Source organism: Tauraco erythrolophus, chromosome 26, assembly GCF_009769465.1.
Source record: "Tauraco erythrolophus isolate bTauEry1 chromosome 26, bTauEry1.pri, whole genome shotgun sequence".
NCBI classification, from domain to species: Eukaryota; Metazoa; Chordata; class Aves; order Musophagiformes; family Musophagidae; genus Tauraco; species Tauraco erythrolophus.
Window position 1 is genome coordinate 355,902 of NC_141490.1, and position 18,963 is coordinate 374,864.

The window sequence follows — 18,963 nt, forward strand, 5'->3', positions numbered from 1 at the left end:
GGCGTCTGCCGCGCCCCGGACCGAGCGGCTGATAAATGAACTCCGGTTCGGCACGGAAGGCAGAGCGATTTGAAGGAAAGGTGAGGGCTCCAGCTACTTATTTATTACAGCTGCGAAGGCAAGGACAATAAAGATAGATTGATCGTCCGAGACTTTGTTCATGAATATTTAAATATTACTGATTTGTCTTGTCACTGTAATTACAATTTCTCTGTGCCGCATATCCTACAAGCACAGTTTATGGTAAAGAATGGCCAACTGTATTTCACTTGTCCTGCTGCAGATGTGCGGAGCTGCCAAGCGTGTAATGTTCCCCGCATTTCATACATTTTCTTCAGCTGTGAAGGCTTAAGTCATCCACAATGACCTACGTTTTTTCATTATCCCCGTGTCAAACCGCACTCGTGCCTGGGCATAAATTGTCCTTCTCGTTATATACTCACATGCCTGCGCTCTCGCTTCTTCCTTAAAATGATATTTTACTCTCTCTCCCTGCGTGCTGCAGCCGAGACCTGTGGCCCCACGCCCCCTCCCACAGCCGCTGGCCGGGCACCGGAGGAGGAGGGAGAGGAGTGGATGCTCGGGACGGGCACCAGAGGAGGAGGAGGGAGAGGAGTGGATGCTCGGGACGGGCACCAGAGGAGGAGGGAGAGGAGTGGATGCTCAGGACGGGCACCAGAGGAGGAGGAGGGAGAGGAGTGGATGCTCGGGACGGGCACCAGAGGAGGAGGGAGAGGAGTGGATGCTCAGGACGGGCACCGGAGGAGGAGGGAGAGGAGTGGATGCTCGGGACGGGCACCAGAGGAGGAGGGAGAGGAGTGGATGCTCGGGATGCCCTCCGGTCCCCCCTCCGAAGGCGAGGCAGCCGGTGCCTGTCGGCAGCCGCGCTTCACCTCCCTGCGTCCGATTCCAAATTATCGCCTCCGTTGCCCACCCTACAAGACGGTGATTCGGCAGCCCGAGGCAGCCGGCCCTTCCAGGTCCTCGATTTTCGGGAGGAGCTGTGTAAACGGGAGCGCCGCGGGAGCAGCGCGAGCATCCCTCGCGTCCGTGCGGGACGGAACCGCGCAGGGCGATGGAACGCCCCTAAAGCCCCGGCGATCCCGGTGTTGTTTCGCAGCCGGGAGCTGCTAAAGCGGCAGAGGTTGGGGTGGGACACGCGCGGCCCGACCCGCAGCCCAGGTCACCGGATTAACGGCTATAAATAGCTCCAGCGCTCGGCGCTAACGTGCTTATCGGCAGCGTGCGATTCCCGTTTCCCACCCCGGAGCCTGAGGCCAGGCTCACGCGTGGGTCCGGTAGCTGCCGGACACGGCTCGGACCGAGTGACCCTCCGAGATGCCGCCTGCACGTCCCCCTCTGAGGCTGCACGGGCTGGTTAACAGGAGAAGGGGTATCCGGGCTCGGCACGCGTCTTCCTCCCCGCCAGCAACACGAGCGCGGCCGAGGAGGACGTGCGAGCCAGGAGCGCTTTGCCCGTGCAGCCGCCGAGCCGCGGCACCGGCCACGGCGGGGCTGCAAAGCCCTGGGTGGGCTTCCCTGGCTCGGACCCCAGGGTTTGCTTTTTCCTGCGCTGGGGAGTTGGCTGCTGGACCCCGGCAACGATGTTCGCCACGGTCGCGAGCACCCTGCGGGGATGGCGCACAGCCAGGACCTCTCCCCCCCTGCGCCGAACCCTGGTCCTGCCCGGGGATGCCGGCGGAGGAGCTGAGGACGCGGCACGGGCGCTTTGAGGACACGGCGTAAGGCGGTCCAAGCCCGGCTCTCCCACCCGGTGCCACCGAAGCCCCGGCTACACGTAGCGCAGGTCGCCCTAATCCCATTAGGGCCGGGCACCGGCTGATTATGTGCATCTACCGCCCGTAAGCCGAGGAAGGAAGCGGCGTATGATCGCACGTCCCCCCAGGAGCCACGTGTCGCCTTATACCGGATCAACTTATCACACGGGGCTTTGTTCTCCTCCCCGTTTCGTTTTTCTAAATCCACGCAACCTCAATCGCGGCCGCCTCGACGCCTCCCGCACAACTCCACCATTCCTTTCGCCGAAGGGGGAGGAATCCCGCCCCACGCCACCCGCCATCCCCGAGCCCCCGGCGCGGGCGCCCACGTACCTGTGTGGGAGCGGAGGTGCCTCTTGAGCGCGGTGTGGCTGGGGAAGGTGCGGTTGCACTCGCTGCAGATGTAGCTGCGCACCCCGGCGTGCACCTCCATGTGCTGCTGCAGCGCGCTCTGCGTCTGGAACCGCTTGCCGCACAGCAGGCAGAACACGGCCATGTCCGTACCTGCGGGATAGGGGGAGACACGGCTCAGGCGCCACGCTGCACCCGGGACCCCCCGCCCTGCCACCCATCTGGGGGGTCCCCGTGCCCACCTGGCACCCGAGCCCTCGGATCCATCCTGCTGACCACGGGCACGCCGCCGGCTGCCCCAAGACCGCAGGAAAAAAAAAGCCCGACGCCGGATACCGATACACCGTCGACCAAAACATGAGGCGCCGGCGTTATTAAACAATTTGTTTTCGTTTCTGCATAGCTGATTGCTCCGAACCTCCGAGTCGGTGCAAATTGTGTTACGCGGGGAGATTGAGCAAATAAACGGGAGCTTTTCGGAGACGTGAAAATGTGAGGACTATGGAAATAAAATTATCTAGAAAATTGTATTAGCAATTCATTAGCAAGATGTTCGAGGGAACCGACAGATCTGCGCTGCCTTTCGGAACAGCGAGGGCGGGGGGGTGCCGAAACCAGCCCCGGGGGACCCGGCAGCGAGGTGGAGTCGATGGAGGGGAGCCCACCGCGCCACAGTGGGCGCCCACTGTAGTGATGTTGGCATCATGGTCTTCCAGCAGCATCCTCCGGGCCAGCCTGGGGACGGGCACCCCGGAGTTTGCACCGTCACCGGCCCTGCCGTCGTGCCATCGCCCGGCACGGCACGGCGGCGCGGCCAGCTCTGCCGCGTGGCTCCGAGGATGCTGGAGCCCGGAGGGATGCTCAGCCGCAGCCTGGGCGAGGCGCGCAGCGGGCTGCCCAGAGACGCTCCGAAACCTGCCGAAACCCCCGGCGCAACGGGAAGAAAAGCAGCGAGAGAGGTGGCCCCCGCGCGGGAGCTGCCCGCCGCCCTCTGCGGGGATTGATCCCGGGGGGAGCGCGGGCTCGCACGCCCCCCCACGCAGCTGCGGACAAAACGCTCCCGAGACAAAAAAATGGAAAAAAAAGCAAAAAAGAAGAAGCAAAAAGGCAGCCAGCCTCGAACGGGCCGTGCGAAGCAAATCCCGAGAGGTATGCGGCCCCGCGGCCCTCGGCGGCCCCGGCGGTGACAGCAGGACGGGTCAAAGGTCCGCGGGGCTGAGCCCCCAGCGCCGCGGCCAGCTGCGGAGCGGAGGCCCCGGCCGGCGGGACGCCGGCCCCGATAAATCTGCCGCCAGCAGCCCCCGCTGGGGCTGGGGACAATGGGCTCCCGCGGGGGCGGAGGGCAGGACAATGCCGCCGGGCCGGCGCGCGGGGCCGTAACAAATCCTCCCTGGCACCGTAGGGCCCTCATTTGTGAAACTAATTGGCCCCCGCGCGCAAAAAAAACGGGTTGGCTCCGGCAGGCGCGGCGATGGGGATGAGCCGCCTCGTGCTGGCGTCGGGGGAAGCACCGGCTGGCCGGCCCGCGGCGACGGTGCTGGTCCCGGGAGCTGGGCAACCCCCCAGGGGCGCTGCTTGCCACGATCGGCAAAGGGCGCTTAAAAATGGCATTTCTTTCTGTTTTTTTTTTTTTTTGGCTAATGCGTCGCTAAATGAACGAGCACCCCGAACGGGGAGGCCGTTGCGCGTCGGCACGGCTGGCGGAGGCAGCCGGCGATAGCCGCCCTCCGAGAGCGGAGCGTTGGCGGGGTGGCAAGGCTGATGCCAGCCCGGCGTGGAGCCCAGCAGCGGGAGGCAGAGGGAGGACGGAGGTCCGGCACCGCTCGTTCGCAGCCACAGGGCAACGCTGACACGATTCTCCGGCACCGCGGCACCGAGCAGGGGCTCTGCCGGGCACCGTCCCGCCGCGGGCGCTCGATTCAGCCCGTTTAAGTTTTTTCCTTCGAGCAGCACGTGCAGCGACGTCCAGCCTTCGGAGTGAGGACGGGAGGGAGGTGGGAAAAAACAGGAAAGCTCAGGAGAAGGGTGCCCGGGGCCGCCGCCGTCCCTGCCACAGCCGGGCTCCGGCAGCACCAGGCGGTTCTCCCACCCCGAGCGCGTCCCTGGGCTCCCGGCCGGAGCGGCCCCGCGCCAGCCCTCAGCCATCGGAAGAAAAATCGCCCCCGATAAAGAAACGCCGCCGCCCCGAACCAGCGAGAGACGGATTTATTCATTTTCCCTGACGTTTTAATGGTTTCTCCCCTTTTTGCGGGAAGATGATTACAAATTAAGCGGCATTTAAACGCTTTTTACTGTCAACAATTAAAAGGGGCGAAGGCGGGCGAGCAATTCATTCCCCGGGAAACGCGGCGGCTCTCGGCGGGCGCCGCCGGCCCTTCCCTCTACTGTACGCCACACAATGGCCCCGAGCGCCCCATTAATTTTGCGGGACGTTCAAAAGCAAATTAAAATATAAAAAGCCCCCGGGCACAAAGATAGATGCCGAGGGAGGGGGCGGCGCAGGTCAAGCTCGCAGAATTAAAGTCTTAGCAACCGGCGAGGTTTAAGCGCGGCCCCGTTACGCCGCGTTCGGCAGCCACCTTTCGCCTGGCGTCTTTCCCGGTTTTCGGCATCGCTGCCAGACCCGGCGCTGCCTGCTGGCAGCAGGAACCCTCACCGCGGTGCCTACCGGCGCTGCCGTGGGGTCCGGTGGCAGAAGCCGGAGCGGGTTGGGTGTCGGATGCTGTTTGGGAGAGAGCGCTCCGGCTGCGTCGCGCGAGGCCGTTTTAAACAGCAGGTGGCCTGAAATCTGGTTTTTAAGGGATGGACGCTGGTCCCGAGGGAGAAAGAACCCTACGGCTGCGCGCCCGGGGACGCGCATCCCGTTTCTCCGGCGGCTCGCTCCCAAACGAGCGCCGTCGCCGAGGATGTAAAGACAAGTGCGACGCGCGGTACCCGGGGGCTCGTCCGTCCCCGTCCGGCTGGCGGTGAGGGATGCCACCGCGGCGTCGAGCGCGGCGCCGGCTCCTGCCCACTGCCTCCGCCGGAGGAGGGATTAAAGCAAAAACCCGCGTGGCGGCGGGTGTGGGAGGGAGGGAGGGAGCCGGCCGCGCTCCCGCGCCGCCGAGTTTAGGATGCGGGCGGCGCGCCGGCGGGAGAAAGGCGCCACGTCCCCTTTAAAAGGAAATATAATTTACAGTGTGCAGCCAGGCGGGCCATAGTTTCAATCTCGTTTACTATAGAGAAAACTCTGCTAGCTGTTCTCTATCCCACAAATCCGATTTAATCAGACAAGCCAGCCAGCGTGGCTTGAAGTAAAAACGGATAATTAGTAAACAGAGAGCTACTTCAGTGCTTCATTGGCATTCGAGCCGGGCGAGTGTGTCGCATTTAAAATGCAGTCTGATGAAGTTTACAAAATCAAACCATTTGTTACTCCTATTGAAGAGGCTTCAGGCCACTTGCAATTAAATTGGAATTAGTGCTCAGAATGAGATACAGCAAATTCATACTAAAAAGGGATCTGACTTTCAGACATTTGACTTCGAGTTTTTCCCCCCGCGCGTGTGCCGGCCGCACCGCCGAGCCCGGACCCCCGAAGCAGGCGGGTGTAGGGCGACGCGGGGATGCTCCGGCAGCAGGAATAGGGGGACCGAACGGGACGATGGCACCGGTGAAGCATCCTCTGCCGAGCCCCAGCTGCGGCAGCCTGGCTCTGGCATTCCCTGGCACACGGAGCCAACATCGGGATGCACAAACCAAACCGGCCCTCCCCGAATCCCCCTCTCGACGCTGCTGTCTTTCTGCGATATTTTCCCTGCCTTTCCTCACAGCACCGTTACCAGCCTCAAAAACCCAGGCAGAGCTGTCCGGCCACCGCGGCAATCATCGAGCGCGTCGGAACTCCACGACCCACGGCTGCCGAGGGGCGTGCCGGGCAGGCTGCGGCGTTACAGCAGCACGGGGGTGCCCGCACGGAAGGATGCTGACGGAGCCCGTCACTGCCTCTCACGCCCACCGTAAAACCCCCAAACCCTCAACTCGTGTCCTGAAAACTCGGGGTCTTCGAGAGGCTGGATCCTCCTTCGCGTGTAACGCAACCTCTTACGCGATGCACGTGCCGACAAGGCGCGTGAAAATCGCCGCTGCCGCCAGGACCGAGGCAGATGGCTCCGAAACGCTCCGGCTACGCAGAGCCGGAGCCCGAGGGCTGTTGGCGCTCCCTGAACGAGATTTCAGGGATGTCTGACGTTGTTTCGTCAGTGTGTCGAGGGCTCCCCACCAACCTCCCCCTCCCCGGTCAACGCTGCGGGCTGCCGGCGCGCGCGGAAAGCAGCGTTGGGAGGACGGTGCTTTCGGCGTCCTTGGGGCCATGGAGGCACTGGGATGAAACCGTTGGGGACTGCAGCCCGAGAGCTGCTCCTTTCCAGCCCTGGCAGCACCCCAGGAGCAGCCGGGCAGGCAAAGGACCCCACCTGTAAGGACAGGACCGAGAACCATCGGAGCTGCTGGGACTTACGGATGTACTTAAGGCAGAGGGCTCCCCAGGGCCGCCGCGCATGTCCCGCTGGCACCGAGCCGAGGAAGAGGAGGAGGAGGAGGAGAAGTGATGAAGGACGAGCAGAAGCAGCGGGCACTGGCATGGCCCCGGGGGTGTCAGCCAGTGACACCAGCACTGAGGTTGTGTTCTGTCCAGGGAAGGTGGTGAACGCACGCGGCTCGGGGTAAGATTAACCCAGTTTTGGCGTCTGTTTTCAGGATCATTATGAAACCAAAAGTGGCGTTATCGGTGGTGGCACCGAGGCAAACCTGCAGGGTGGTGGCGAGGGAGCCCTTCCCTGAGTGCTGCCGTCGGGATACGCGGCTTTGTAAGGGTGTCACGCCGGGATGGTCGAGCCATCCCTTTGCGAGCCAAAACAACGAACAAAGGTGCTACCAAGGGGTGATGGCGGCGCCCGTTACCACGCTGGATCCTTGGTTGGAGCCCAACGGCCCCTACGGCCTCCACGGTCAAGCAGGGAGAGGGGGAAAGCAGCCCCCAGCAACAGACGCACGAGACGCACGCGTTTAGTGCCGGAGTCACCAAATCATCCCGGTTTCAAAGGCTGCCTCCGGACTCCACGGCTCGGCTTCCGCGCTAATTAACATCTTTATGGAAGGCAACTTCTCCCAAGGGGACGTTTGTTTGATTATTATTATTTACTCGGAGATAGCGCAGCTTTCTTCCCAACTTTAACCGACTACGGGAAATTAATTCTTAAAAAGCGGCCAGCGCCGCCTGCTCTTCCGCTGCCGGTTTCCCCCAGGGCTGGATGTGGCCGCCCTGGCTGCTACGGGATGGTGGGATGTGCCCCCTTGCCAGCACCACGCGCCACCCTGGCACCTGCTCGCCTTTCCCGACACCTAGAAAAACTCGGGCGTTTCAGAGGTGACATCGACCTCGCAAGCATGAGGGATTAAAAAAAAAAAAAGAAACAAAACCGAACCCTGAACCTAAACACTTCGTTTTCGGCCCCGCAGCGACACCGGGTGCTGCTTCCCACCTGGCCGCGGTCCCGCTCCCCGCGTCGCCCGGGGCGGGATGTGCACGGCGGCGGATGGTCGGAATGCGGGCACAAGCCCCGAGCCGTGGCTGTGATATGGGCAGCTCGCACCAGCTGGGGGTGATTTATTTCGGGGGCCATCTGGATCCGGGGGACAATGCGGTCCCGCATCCCGGTGACCCGGCGCATTAGTCACACCCTCCCCGCTCGACCTCTCCGTCTCCCTTTGAGCGCGGCGGGACGGGAGCGTCCCCTTCTCGTCTCCCTTTCGGGGGGAGCCCTTCGCTGCCCCCGGTGCCGTCAGTGGCACCTCGCCCCCTTCCTCGCCGCCCGGCATCTCCATCACTGTCGCCGCCGCCATCACCATCACCGCCTGCCTTCCTCGCGCTTCTCTGCGACTGCTCAGGCAGGAACGATTAGGAGGGAGGGCGAGCGGGGAGGGAAGGAGCCCGGCGACTATTAGCGGCGGCGGCTTTATGGCAACAGGCACACAACTCATTCGTTTCATGTTTCGCGGAATATAAAAGCGCCGAAATGTTTTAATTTTAAATTCTTATCATTGAATTTACTGCTTTTCTCTCGCAATGATTTGTGTTGCTTTTTAATTTTTACAGTCTCTACAGAAGCCAGATGCTACCGCCTCGGGCCAAAATAATAAAAACCCGCCGCAGTCGCGAGTTACAGAACAAAAAGGAAACGCGCGGCTGACAGAAGTTAATATCTCAATTTAACAGTGCTGCTCCGCTAATGATCCTTTGATATGTGTTTATTTAGAAAGGTCTGATCTTGACCTTGAAAGCAAACTAAACCGCAAAGTCTTTCTGAGAGGAGAGAAAGACTTTATTTATAGACTGGCTTTGCGTCAATCACGGCGGCAGCTGGACCCGCGCGGGGCGAAGCGCTGCCGGGCAGCCCGCGGGTCCGAACGGGGCGTTCGTGGAGGGACACGGGTGTTTGGGGGGGGATCAGCTGCCGAGGAGCGCCGTGGCATGCCCCCCGTCTGTGGGGCGGGACGCCAAGCCCACGTGCGGAGACCCACCTGGGAACTGCGGGATGCGGGCGGCTCCTTACCCGCCAGGGATGCGCCCTGGGGTTGGCATCGCTCCAGGCGCGCCCCCGGCACCGGCATGGGGGACGATGAGCTGCCCGCAGAGCACCTCCTGCCTGACCCCTTCTCCTGGCACCCGGGAGGAGCCGCCCCTGCCCGCCGCATCCTGCCCTTCTCGAACGCGGTGCCCAGGCTTTGGAAGGCAGCGACGCGCTCGGCATCACCGACATTGGCGCCGACAGCGCGCAGCAGGTTTTCCTCCCGAAGACACCCAGCGTCACGCAGACCCCGCGTTCGGACACGGAGATCTGACGACTTCTTAGGCCGATCCCATTTTACCGCGCTCCTGCCCCCCATCCGGCGGAGGCGAGAGCTCTCCAAGCTCCCAAAGCCACGCGAGCCCAGGAACGCGCCGCAGAGGCGCATTCGAGCCTGATTTCTGCTATTTTAGGTCAAACAGTTGTTTGAAGACATCTACAAATCCTAAAGCCCTCCAGCCAAAGCCGGAGGTGCATCTGCCCTCCTTGCGAAAGCCGGAATCCCCCGAGCCTTTTCCTTACACTGGGTATCCACCAAAATACATCCAGGTACACCAAAAACGTTCAGGCAGCCGAAAATGCAGCGCACCAACAGGGACAACCTCCCCTTTTCCAGCACCCGCCAGGCGTTTCGGTCAGGGGAACACCGGGAATGTGACGACGACCTGCTCCGGTTGTGCTGCCGCCGAAAAAGTCGGTGGGAGACGGATGCCGGCGCTGCCACACGGAGCTTGCGCGCACGCGGCTCGTGCATCTCAACTCACTTGCACGCGACCGTCCTCGGCAAAGATCGGTACTCAGCTCCTTCATGGATGAAAAGCCGCCCCCGTTCCCGGAAAAACAACCATCGCAACCAAAACGCGTTAACCTGTTCGGTATCCGGGTATCTTTGCGCAGCATCCCCCCTCGGTGCCGCTTTCCCCTAAGCCTGTCCCAGCGCCCTCCATCCTGGAGAATCCTGGATCCGTCCCTGCCCTTCCCGAGGACGAGCGCTTCCCCCAGGCAATCGGAGGCAAATTGTGGTGGCGTTTCTGGCCACCGTGCCCAAAGGGAAGCTGTCAGCCACTCGCTCGCTCGTCGTCACCACGACGGCTTCCCAGATTTCCTCTTCCCAATCGGAATTTGGAGTGAAGCCAGCTGAAAAAATAGTTTGACTGTTGAAAACCTAATGTATTTTTCCCCGATGCTTTGCCAGCGATGGTTAAACCAACGTGCTAGAAGCTGCCCTGTCGTTAAACGAAGAGCTCGAGCCAGGGCACAAAGCGCTCACTGGCATTTCTGGTCCACCCAGAGCCACTCCCCGTCTCTTTTTGGCCAAACAATTTCCCCATGAGCATTTTCCAACCGGCATATCACGGCGAGTTCCCCTGCCAGAAGGGTTTTAGGGGACAGCGGCGTCAGGTCCTGCCCCTGCGCTCACCTACGGGGCTGCGGCGTCCAACCACCGCCATGGCCACCGCCAGCATCACCACCGTCCCAGAGCAGTGCCTGCCCAGCGCCCACCTGCTCCGCTCCGGCATCCCTCCAGGCCAGGGTGGTACCACTCGGATGCCGGGGAGCCCTGACTGTGCCCCACCCGACCAAACGGCCCCTTCGGCAGCGCGGGCGGCCGAGCACGGCCAGCAGAGCTGCCGGGAGGCACAAAGCTGGGATTCGCAGTGTCCCCTTATTATTCCTGCACCCCCTTCGTTAAAAAAAAAGAGAAAAGATGAAAAAGCCCTCGCGGTAACGCCGGGGAGACGCAGAACGGTACCGGGAGCAGCCTCTCCCCGTTTTTTTTTTTTTCGGTGAAGCGGGGAGACGCGAATCCCGGGGGACAAAAGTAACCACGAAGGTAAGTTAAACCTCGTCGAGATGAACTTTCCTGCTACTTTTAATTAAAAGTTCTTTGGAATTAAAAAGGACACTATTCAGGAAAGGCTGAAAAAAAAAATTCATTGACACCAGCCCGCCCCCCTCCCCTTTTTCCCAAGGAAAAGAAAAAGCTGTTTTTGTGTGTCTGCTCACCCAGCCCGCACTGTACAAAAGGAAGCGGATTTGCAGCAAGACACATGAGATGACCCCCTGACCCCGAGCCGCTGAAAAGTCCTCAATGGCATAAATACCAGATAATCAATCACATACCAGGAGGGCCGGTCCCCCTGCCCTCGCCCCCGCCGCCGGGTTTATGAGAGATGCACTGTAAACGGACACCGGCTCCTGACGGGAGGCCCCTCTCGGCATTCCTCCGCCGGACCAGGAGACCCCGGCCGCCTCCGAGCCCGCCTTTCGCCCCTCTTTCATAGGGCCCCGAGCGCGATGGCCGGGAGCACGATGGCCGGGTGCGCCTTTTCTTCCCCGCTCCGGAGCGGAGGGTACGAGATGCAGCTCCGGAGCGATGGCCGGGCACCCTCCGAGCCGTGGCGGGCGGGCGCACGGCAGCACTGACAAACCAGGGGAAAACCAGCCCAACCTACGGGCAGCTTTGCCGTTTTGGGGGGTTCTCTCGCTTTCCGAAGCCTCCGCGGGCTCCGGCGGCGACTGCCCAACACCGGTTGGGTGGCGGCAATCAACGGGACAAGCTTTGTGTTCAAGTGTTCGAGCTTTCGAGGGAGGGAAGGTGAAAAACAACCGGTGGAACGGGGAGCCGCTCGGCAACTAAATTTGATAATGCTTTTGTCCGCGGGTCAGAGGTTAAATATGTTCCCGCTAATCCCCTTCATCTAGAATTAAAGGACAAGAAAGATTTCTCCGTAGCTTAGCGAGAGGGCTTTTCTCATCGCCCTCTAAATAGTATTTGCCCAGGAAAATTCAAGTCCGACCATCCGCCGCGCTCCGTCTCCCGGCTTCCTCGCGGCGACTACGGCCGCTCACGCGAAGCCCGACCTCGCCGCGCTTCCCAGCGAGCCCACCTTGCCGCACGGGGAAGTTTCGCTGCGAAGAGGGAGAAAGCGGCCGCGCTTGGGGAGGCCGGGAGATTCCCGGATCCAGGAATGCGCGCCGGGACTCGGATTTCAAGCGCTGTCACAGGACATTACTGTCAGACAAAGGGGCTCTGTGCTGCGCCCCCCAGCACCCCCGAGCACGCACCGGTGGCACGCACCACCCCGCCGGGGCCGGTGCTAACGAGGCGACGATGCCGACCCCGCTCCGCGCGCTTGCCGGGGAGCCGGCGGTGCGCTGCCGGTGTGCCGCGGCCGCGTGCCAAGGTGAAAGCTGGTGGAGGCAGTGCAGCCGCTTCCGCGGTGAATTACGCTCCCGAACGACGGCGGCTTCCGATGGGAAGCGTAGCTGCCCCAGCCCTCGTTTTTGTAGGAAAAAACGTTCAGAAAAAGTGCTTTCTGTCAAAGACACGGGCTTGTGCGGGAAGAGCACCTGGGCCAGGAGCTGGGAGGCACAGGGGAGGTGATGGGCTCGAGACGAGTGCTCCTGCTCGCCTTCCCTCGACCTGCACCATTTTCAGACCTTTTTGACAAGAAACTCGGCCACGACAGTATTTAAAACGCTCAGGGCTTTGCGTGCACTCGGACACGCGCGGATCGCTCCGCCGTACCACCCTCCGCGGTTTCGCCCTTCCTCAGCTCGGCGTTTTCGCTTCCTTCTGCCGCAGCCGAAGGTCGGAGTGAGCGAGTCCCGCTCCCTGTCGAGTGGCCAAAATTAAGCACCAAGTGGTTTTTTCCAAGGTTTTTAGGAACACGTTTACAGGTGACGCTGTGCAAAAGATGCTGGATCCGGCTCCAGTACCCAAAAACACCACAGCAGCCGTGAAACCATCTTCACCGTCGGCGTTTCGCATTTTCAGTCGTTCCTGAAGCCACGAACCTCGGAGGCGCCTCTGGCAGCAGCTCCCCCGGTCCCAAATCCCACTTTCCCAGATTGGTCAAGTATTCCCACTGGACGCTGTTGGAAGGCGCCAGGAACGTCTTTGCGCCCTCTGTGTGCGGTGGGTGACCAGATTTGTTCCCTGAGCTCAGGAGCCACCGTTTGAACCCAGCACTGATCTCCCCCGTTCCGGTGCACCACAGGGCACTGCTGCCTCCTCCTCTCTCGGAAGCACAATCCTTGCTCCCGAGCCAAAGCCCACCCCGGCCCTGTGCCCAGTGCTCGACGGACACGTTAAGGGATGGCAACACGCCGTAGGAGCATGCGGGGGCTTCCGCAGCACTTCCGTACCCGAGCATCCGAAATCCACGCTCGCATCCAACAGAAACACTGCACGGCATCGCTCGCGCCCCCTCCCCCCGCCGGGCCCGGGCGACCCAAGCGGGCACGGGAAGGATAATTACCTCTAAGCGTACTTAATACCACAGTGCATTATCCCCAGCTATGGAGAAAAGCGCTATCCGGCGGAATTTCCCCCAGAAGCCTCATCGAGCTGCTCTCTGAAAACTCTCCGGAGTCCCGTGAAACGGTAATAGAAAGTCGCCGGCAGCCTGGGAAGCTGTCGAGTCGGTTTCGGTAAGGAAGCGCGCCGGCCGCTCGTGGCCGGGCACCGCTCTGGCCGAGCCATGGCAGAGCATCCCGGCAGAGAGCCGGCTCGGCCACCGCTTGAGCGAGGGGCAAACGGAATTTGGGTTTCAACACACTTTATGGCTCATCTCCCCAGACTCGCACGTTACGTTCCGCTCGCTCAAAATCCTCCACGTTCCGCACCGGGAAACGCAGCGCGACGCACGCCCGGGACACCTTTGGCACTTCAGGAGACCGGGCAAACACGGAATGATTTGGACTAACCGCGAGCCTGCCGAGAACAGAGAGGGAGGCGGCGCGTGTCCGTGCGACGGCGCAGCCCCGGTGCAGTCCTCCCTCCGTGTCCCCCGGGCTCCCACGCATCCGTCCCCCCTCGCCAGCCTGAGCTGCTAACAGGGATGCTCTTCCGCAGGAAAATGCCAACCGCTCTGGTTACATATAAATAAATAATAATAAAAAAAGTCGCTCTGTACCTCAATGTGCGTTTAGAACTGGAGCAGAATATTTTTTTTGGGGGAAAAAACATAGTTAAAGACCTTGCAAGATGGAAGGGACCGCTGACCTTCCCGAGCAGCCGCTGGGCAACGCCTTCCGCAGAAGCAAGCGGCCGCGGGCGCATCCCACCGGCACCGGCGCCTCCTCCCGGGTTCTTGCTCCCGCTCGCCGGGTTTTCCTCCCTTTGTACCTCCGCTTACGCCGCACGACTGTTTTGAATCTCTAAAATAATGTGACAAGTTAATGATGGCACAATTATCTAAATGTTTAACAGACACGTTATCTAAGTGAATCGGATTGAGATTCCATCCCGCTGACAATAAACATCAATGGGAGAGCAGAAAGTGATAGGCAAATTATCGCCAACCCTGCAATTTCGATGCTATTAAATTTGGAGGAATAACAGCCCCGAGGCCTGTAAACTCTGAATAAAATAGACCCTTGTGTTTGGCCAACTATTAAATCAAAACGCTACCAACATCCCAGCAAAAAAAAAAAAAAAAAAAAAGGGGGGGAGAGGGGCGCAGGGAGATTTATAGCTTTTCAATTTTCAGTTACACGTCGGTTTTATTAACTCTTTTCTACCGCTTGTGTCCTGGTGCTGGCATCGCCGGCCGGGGGACGCGGGGGTGAAGGGTCCCACGCAGCCCCTGCGGAGCGGCGGGGAAACGCCAACCCCACCGATCCGCCAATCCAGGGCCCGACCACGCTCCGCATCGGGCGGGAAATCGGGGCAGGAGTAAATCCGTGCCGGCTCGCCGACTGGCACGTGCGCCCGCCGCCTTGGCACGTGGGAGGAAACCCCACAGCCGAGTCACCTCTGATATTTCTAAACGCCGGCAGCGAGCCCCAACCCCGCTAGCGCCCCGAACCCCGGTGGCGCTGCCTGGGGGTGACTCGGGCATCTCCCTGATGCCGCTTGTGTTTTCCCTGATGGTTTAGGAGAAGGGTAAGGAATTTTCCCCGCTCGCCCACCGGCGTGGCACCGGGCTCATGCTGCTGGAGGACGAGCCAAAACAGTTGCTGCTGTTCCTATTGCCGCAGGACGGGGGTCAAGGACAGCGAACGCCCACCCGAGAGGGCATCTTGGTCCCGAGTCGGCGGGGCCGGACGCGGCGCACGGCCGGCTCTGCGCTTAACGGCAGAAACCCTTTTTTTCTCTATTTATTACTGGTTTTTCACCTTGCATCGGAAAGCAGGGGGCGGGTTTTCCGCTGTAGGAGATGGGCAGCGTTCAACCTGCCCATCGTGTTTTGCACCGTCGTTTGGAGGAGCAGTGAGGGCAATGGGGTAAAAAAAATAAGTGAGAAACTGGGGGGTCCTGGACCCTGCCTCTTCACCCGAGGAGAAACCCTTTATCTCGCTCATCCGTTGCAGAAAACCTCTGGAGCTGCAGCTCATCCGCACGAGCGGCGACTGCTCGTGGACAGGTCCCACCCCCCCCAAACACCGCGTTTTTGAGCAAGTGGGTACGTTCTGTCCGCCCGTGCCAGGGAGACACGCTCAGCTTTGATGCCATCCTTCAAGGAGCTCCCTCAAGGAGCCGACCCGCGCGTTGACCAGAAAGGGCTGTTTTTCCATCGGAAGGTGTTCCGCCGACCAACCTGCCGCTAAGGGCGACGGGAGGGCGCTCCAAAGAAATCCTTTCTGGGAGATGCTGTCCTTTGGGAAGGGGGTTAATTATAGCAGGGCAGGGGCGGGACGCTCTCCGTGCCAAGGCAGGGCTCTCCGCGTGCCAGCCGAGGAGAGGAAGCGATTCATTTCGGCGGCCCCCTCCGCCGCGTAAGTGAGCCGCCCATGTTTACAGCCGGCGGCGGGGGCGATAAACCCGCTCCGCTGGGTCACCGCGGCCCCCACGTGCCCCTTTCCCGCTGCCCTTTGAGCTCCGGTGCGGTCCAGCCCCCGGGCTTCGGCAACCAAAGGGGCTTCAATCCCCGCAGGAGCACCGAGGTTGGCAGCGAAGCCACGTAGCTGCTCTGCTCTGCGGCTACGGCACGTTTCGGGGCGTCGTGCGGCAGCTGCGCGATGCCGGCCGCTCCCGGTGGGTTACGGAGGGGAGCCAAGCTCCCACCAACCGCCCCGGACACTCAACAGGTCCAGGAAACAGGAGGAAAGCGGGAGGTGGCTGTTTGCTCGGCCCCCTTGGGCTGCCCCATTCTAAGCCTTCTCCTCCTCCTCCTCCTCCTCGACCTGCAGCACAGGCAGTTTTTAAAAAGCCCGTGATCCGTAAAGTCCGTCCTCCAGCCCCGCTGCTCCGGACGAGGAGGGCAATTACCTTACAATTTACGAACTGGTGCTGGGCCAGCACAGCTCCCGGATCGGATGACGGCCGGAGCTATTCCTGCCCGGTGACACAGCACTTTCCATCGCCGGTTGGTCCGCAAAGCCGGCCAGGCTCTCTGTGCCAGCCCAGTGCCCGCGCATCGCCATGCCCCCACCGAGCATGAGCTTGGCCGTCACCAGCCAAAAGCTTGCGCTCGGTTTGACCGCTCCCGATGTAGCGCGGGAGGATCGGGCGCTGTTCCCCGTTCCAGCCTGGTTTTGGGGGTTGGAAAGGCTCCACCTGGGACCACCCGGTGGCAAATCCCTGTGCCCCGTGGCAAAGCCTTCCCGAGCGAGGGGGCTTTCGCGAGGTGCACAAAGAGCTCCTTGTGCTGCCCAGCGGCGATGCCAAAGGGCCGGGAAGCACAACGGCAGAAGCCAAGTGCCGAGAGACGCTCGGAAAGCGTTGTGCTCGCAGAGGGAAGGAACCACCGTGTGTTTGCCACGCCGTCGTTTCCCATGCGCGTACGTTAACGCTGAGCAAACGCGACGGCGCTGCGCGAACCGGTGCCCCGTATCCATGTTTCAGCGGAATCGCAGCCGGGGCCACCGGTCGCTCCAGCCGGGGTTTCCCACCCGCATGAGCACAGGGGAAAGAGGGTTTCTGGGCACAGCTGGGTCCGGCCCTCCACAAAGCCCCGTCCTCAGGTCCCACGTCCCCCAGCATCCTTTCTACGAGTGGCTGCGCAGCCTCTGCGCGCTCCGATCGCCCAGCAGATGCTTGTGCCCATGGACGTGCCTCGTGGCAGCGCAACAAAACCCCCCTAGAGCTTCAGACGCAACGTAAGTATCATAGAATCGTAGAATGGTTAGGGTTGGAAGGGACCTCAAAGATCATCTAGTTCCAAAACTACCCCTAGAAACGCTTTGAAAAATGGAAACGTGCCTGTCAGTGGGCTGGGATTTGCCAACGATTTGTAACTCACCACTTGTGGGCTCCTGAGCACCCAAACACTCCTGCCAAGGGTATTTATCCCTCGGGAAGCTTCTCTTGCGTGTGAAACGGTGGCCAAGTGCCAGCATGCTGGTCAAATTTTGGCGCATGTGGCTTGACAAACCAAGGGCGACCAACGAGCGGTGCAAGGATCATAGAACCACAGCACGGTTTGGGTTGGGAGGGATGCTCAGGTCGCGTTCCTCCTACCTCCGACGTCACCGTTACGCGCTCAGCAAAACCAGACCGAGAGAAGGCAGCAGCGAACGCCGTACGCCAATTCCAGCACAAGTACAAAACCGTCCCCGGTGATGAGTTGGGCAGCAAACGCCGCCAACTTACCTTCGCCAAAGTCAAGAAACGGACCTGGGCAGGCCAGAAGCGTGAGGGTTAACCTCTCCGTTGCGCGAGATGTTACAAAGGCAGCCTAAATACCCAGCCGGTGCCTACGTGAAGGGAAAGGGGACGGGGAGGGCCACGTACCGGTGTGCGTCTGCCGGTGCGTCTCCAGGGCGTCTTCCTTTGAGAACTGGGCGCCGCACTGATCGCAGACCAGGGCCTTGGCGCCCGCTGGGGAGAGAAAGGGGAGAGGGGGGTTATCGAGGGATGCCCGCCCAAACCCGCGCGGAGGGACGGCACCGCGGCCCCGGTGTCGCGCAGGACCCGCGTGACAGAGGGGGGTGTTCCGTGTTTTCTGCCCCCCGCGCAGTCACGGAAAACGCTCGATAAGGAGCCGCCTGCTGGGAAGAAGCCAAATATTTATTTATTTATTCGTCTTTTTAAAATCATAGAATCATAGAATCATAGAATGGTTAGGGCTGGAAGGGACTTTCAAAGGTCATCTAGTCCAACCCCCCTGCAAGGAACAGGGATATCTCCAACTAGATCAGGTTGCTCAGGGCCTCGTCCAACCTGGCCTTGAACATCTCCAGGGATGGAGCATCCACCACCTCTCTGGGCAACCTGTTCCAGTGTTCTACAACTCTCATGGTAAAAAATTTTTTCCTAATATCCAATCTGAATCTACCTCCCTCTATTTTAAAACCATTACCCCTTGTCCTATCACAACTGGCCCTCCTGAATAGCCAAATCGTTAAACATCAACGCGTTTCCTCGGCGTCAGAGTCGATCCAATGGTAACCGGTTTCCCGCCCCTTCCCATGGCAGCCGCCGTTGCCGGTACCCAAGGACAGATCCGGCCAGAGATGCGGTTGAGCACGAAGCTCATGGGCGTCGCCGACTACGGGAGGGAGATGCGGTATGGGGGGAGTTCTCAGAAAATCGCTATCGAGGCGCGCTGCTGGCGCGGGCGAGGAGAAAACAGGATGCCCAGCAGCAGATAAGTACATTCCAGATGAAAACAGATTAACGACACGCGCCACCGTCTGAAGCACCGCTGCCGGGACAAAGCCGCTCAGATTTCGAGGTTTGATCCATCTGTGCCAGGGGCTGAGCGTGACAGAGGAGGCGGGGGCACCGCTCCTGGCAGCACCCCCACCCCCGAGCCCCCCGCCCCACCATCAGGGTGGGATTCGGGGAAAGGTGCGCAGAAAAGGCAACGGGGAGGGAGAGGCGCCACGAGATGCCTTAAAAAGAGAATTCCTTCGCCTTTAAATTGTCTCGGCAACGGCTGGCTCGCAGGCAGAAATATTTGGCAGCGGCGAAATTAAAAGTGATAAATTTTCTCGCCAAGCGTTGATCGATAATAGAGGTCTCATCTGTTAATCAATACGACAGTCTGCCTGTTTACTGTGCATATGTTGTTCCCCGCCACCCTCGCCGCGATGTCAAGTTTGCATCCAAAACAAGCCGCGCGCGCCACACGGCCGCTCGCAAAGAGAGAAAATGCCAAGGAAAAAGGGCCTCGGGGGCGATGCCAGCAGGGCAGCGGGGCGGCTCCCCCCACGCGTGCCGCCGGCACGGGATGCTTTCGGGATGCGGAGCGTTGTGGGGATGCGGGCGCTGCAGGCGGTCCCCTCCTTTCGCTGGTGGCAGGGAGCGGAGCGCGGCGCGAAGGGCCGGGATG

General features: G+C 60.9%; 1 protein-coding gene across 2 annotated transcripts in view; it reads right to left on the reverse strand.

Annotated features, from left to right (window-relative positions):
- Positions 1–18,963, reverse strand: part of ZBTB16 (zinc finger and BTB domain containing 16) — a 50,797-nt gene that overhangs the window by 1,094 nt on the left and 30,740 nt on the right. The window contains exons 3-4 of one of the 2 annotated variants that reach the window (XM_086626981.1): positions 17,421–17,507; positions 2,112–2,282 (exon numbers count right to left, since the gene is read on the reverse strand). In XM_086626981.1, coding sequence (XP_086483107.1) covers positions 2,112–2,282; positions 17,421–17,507 — 258 coding nt within the window. The remainder of the gene's footprint in view (positions 1–2,111; positions 2,283–17,420; positions 17,508–18,963) is intronic. The other variant, XM_086626982.1, reaches the window with a different exon arrangement.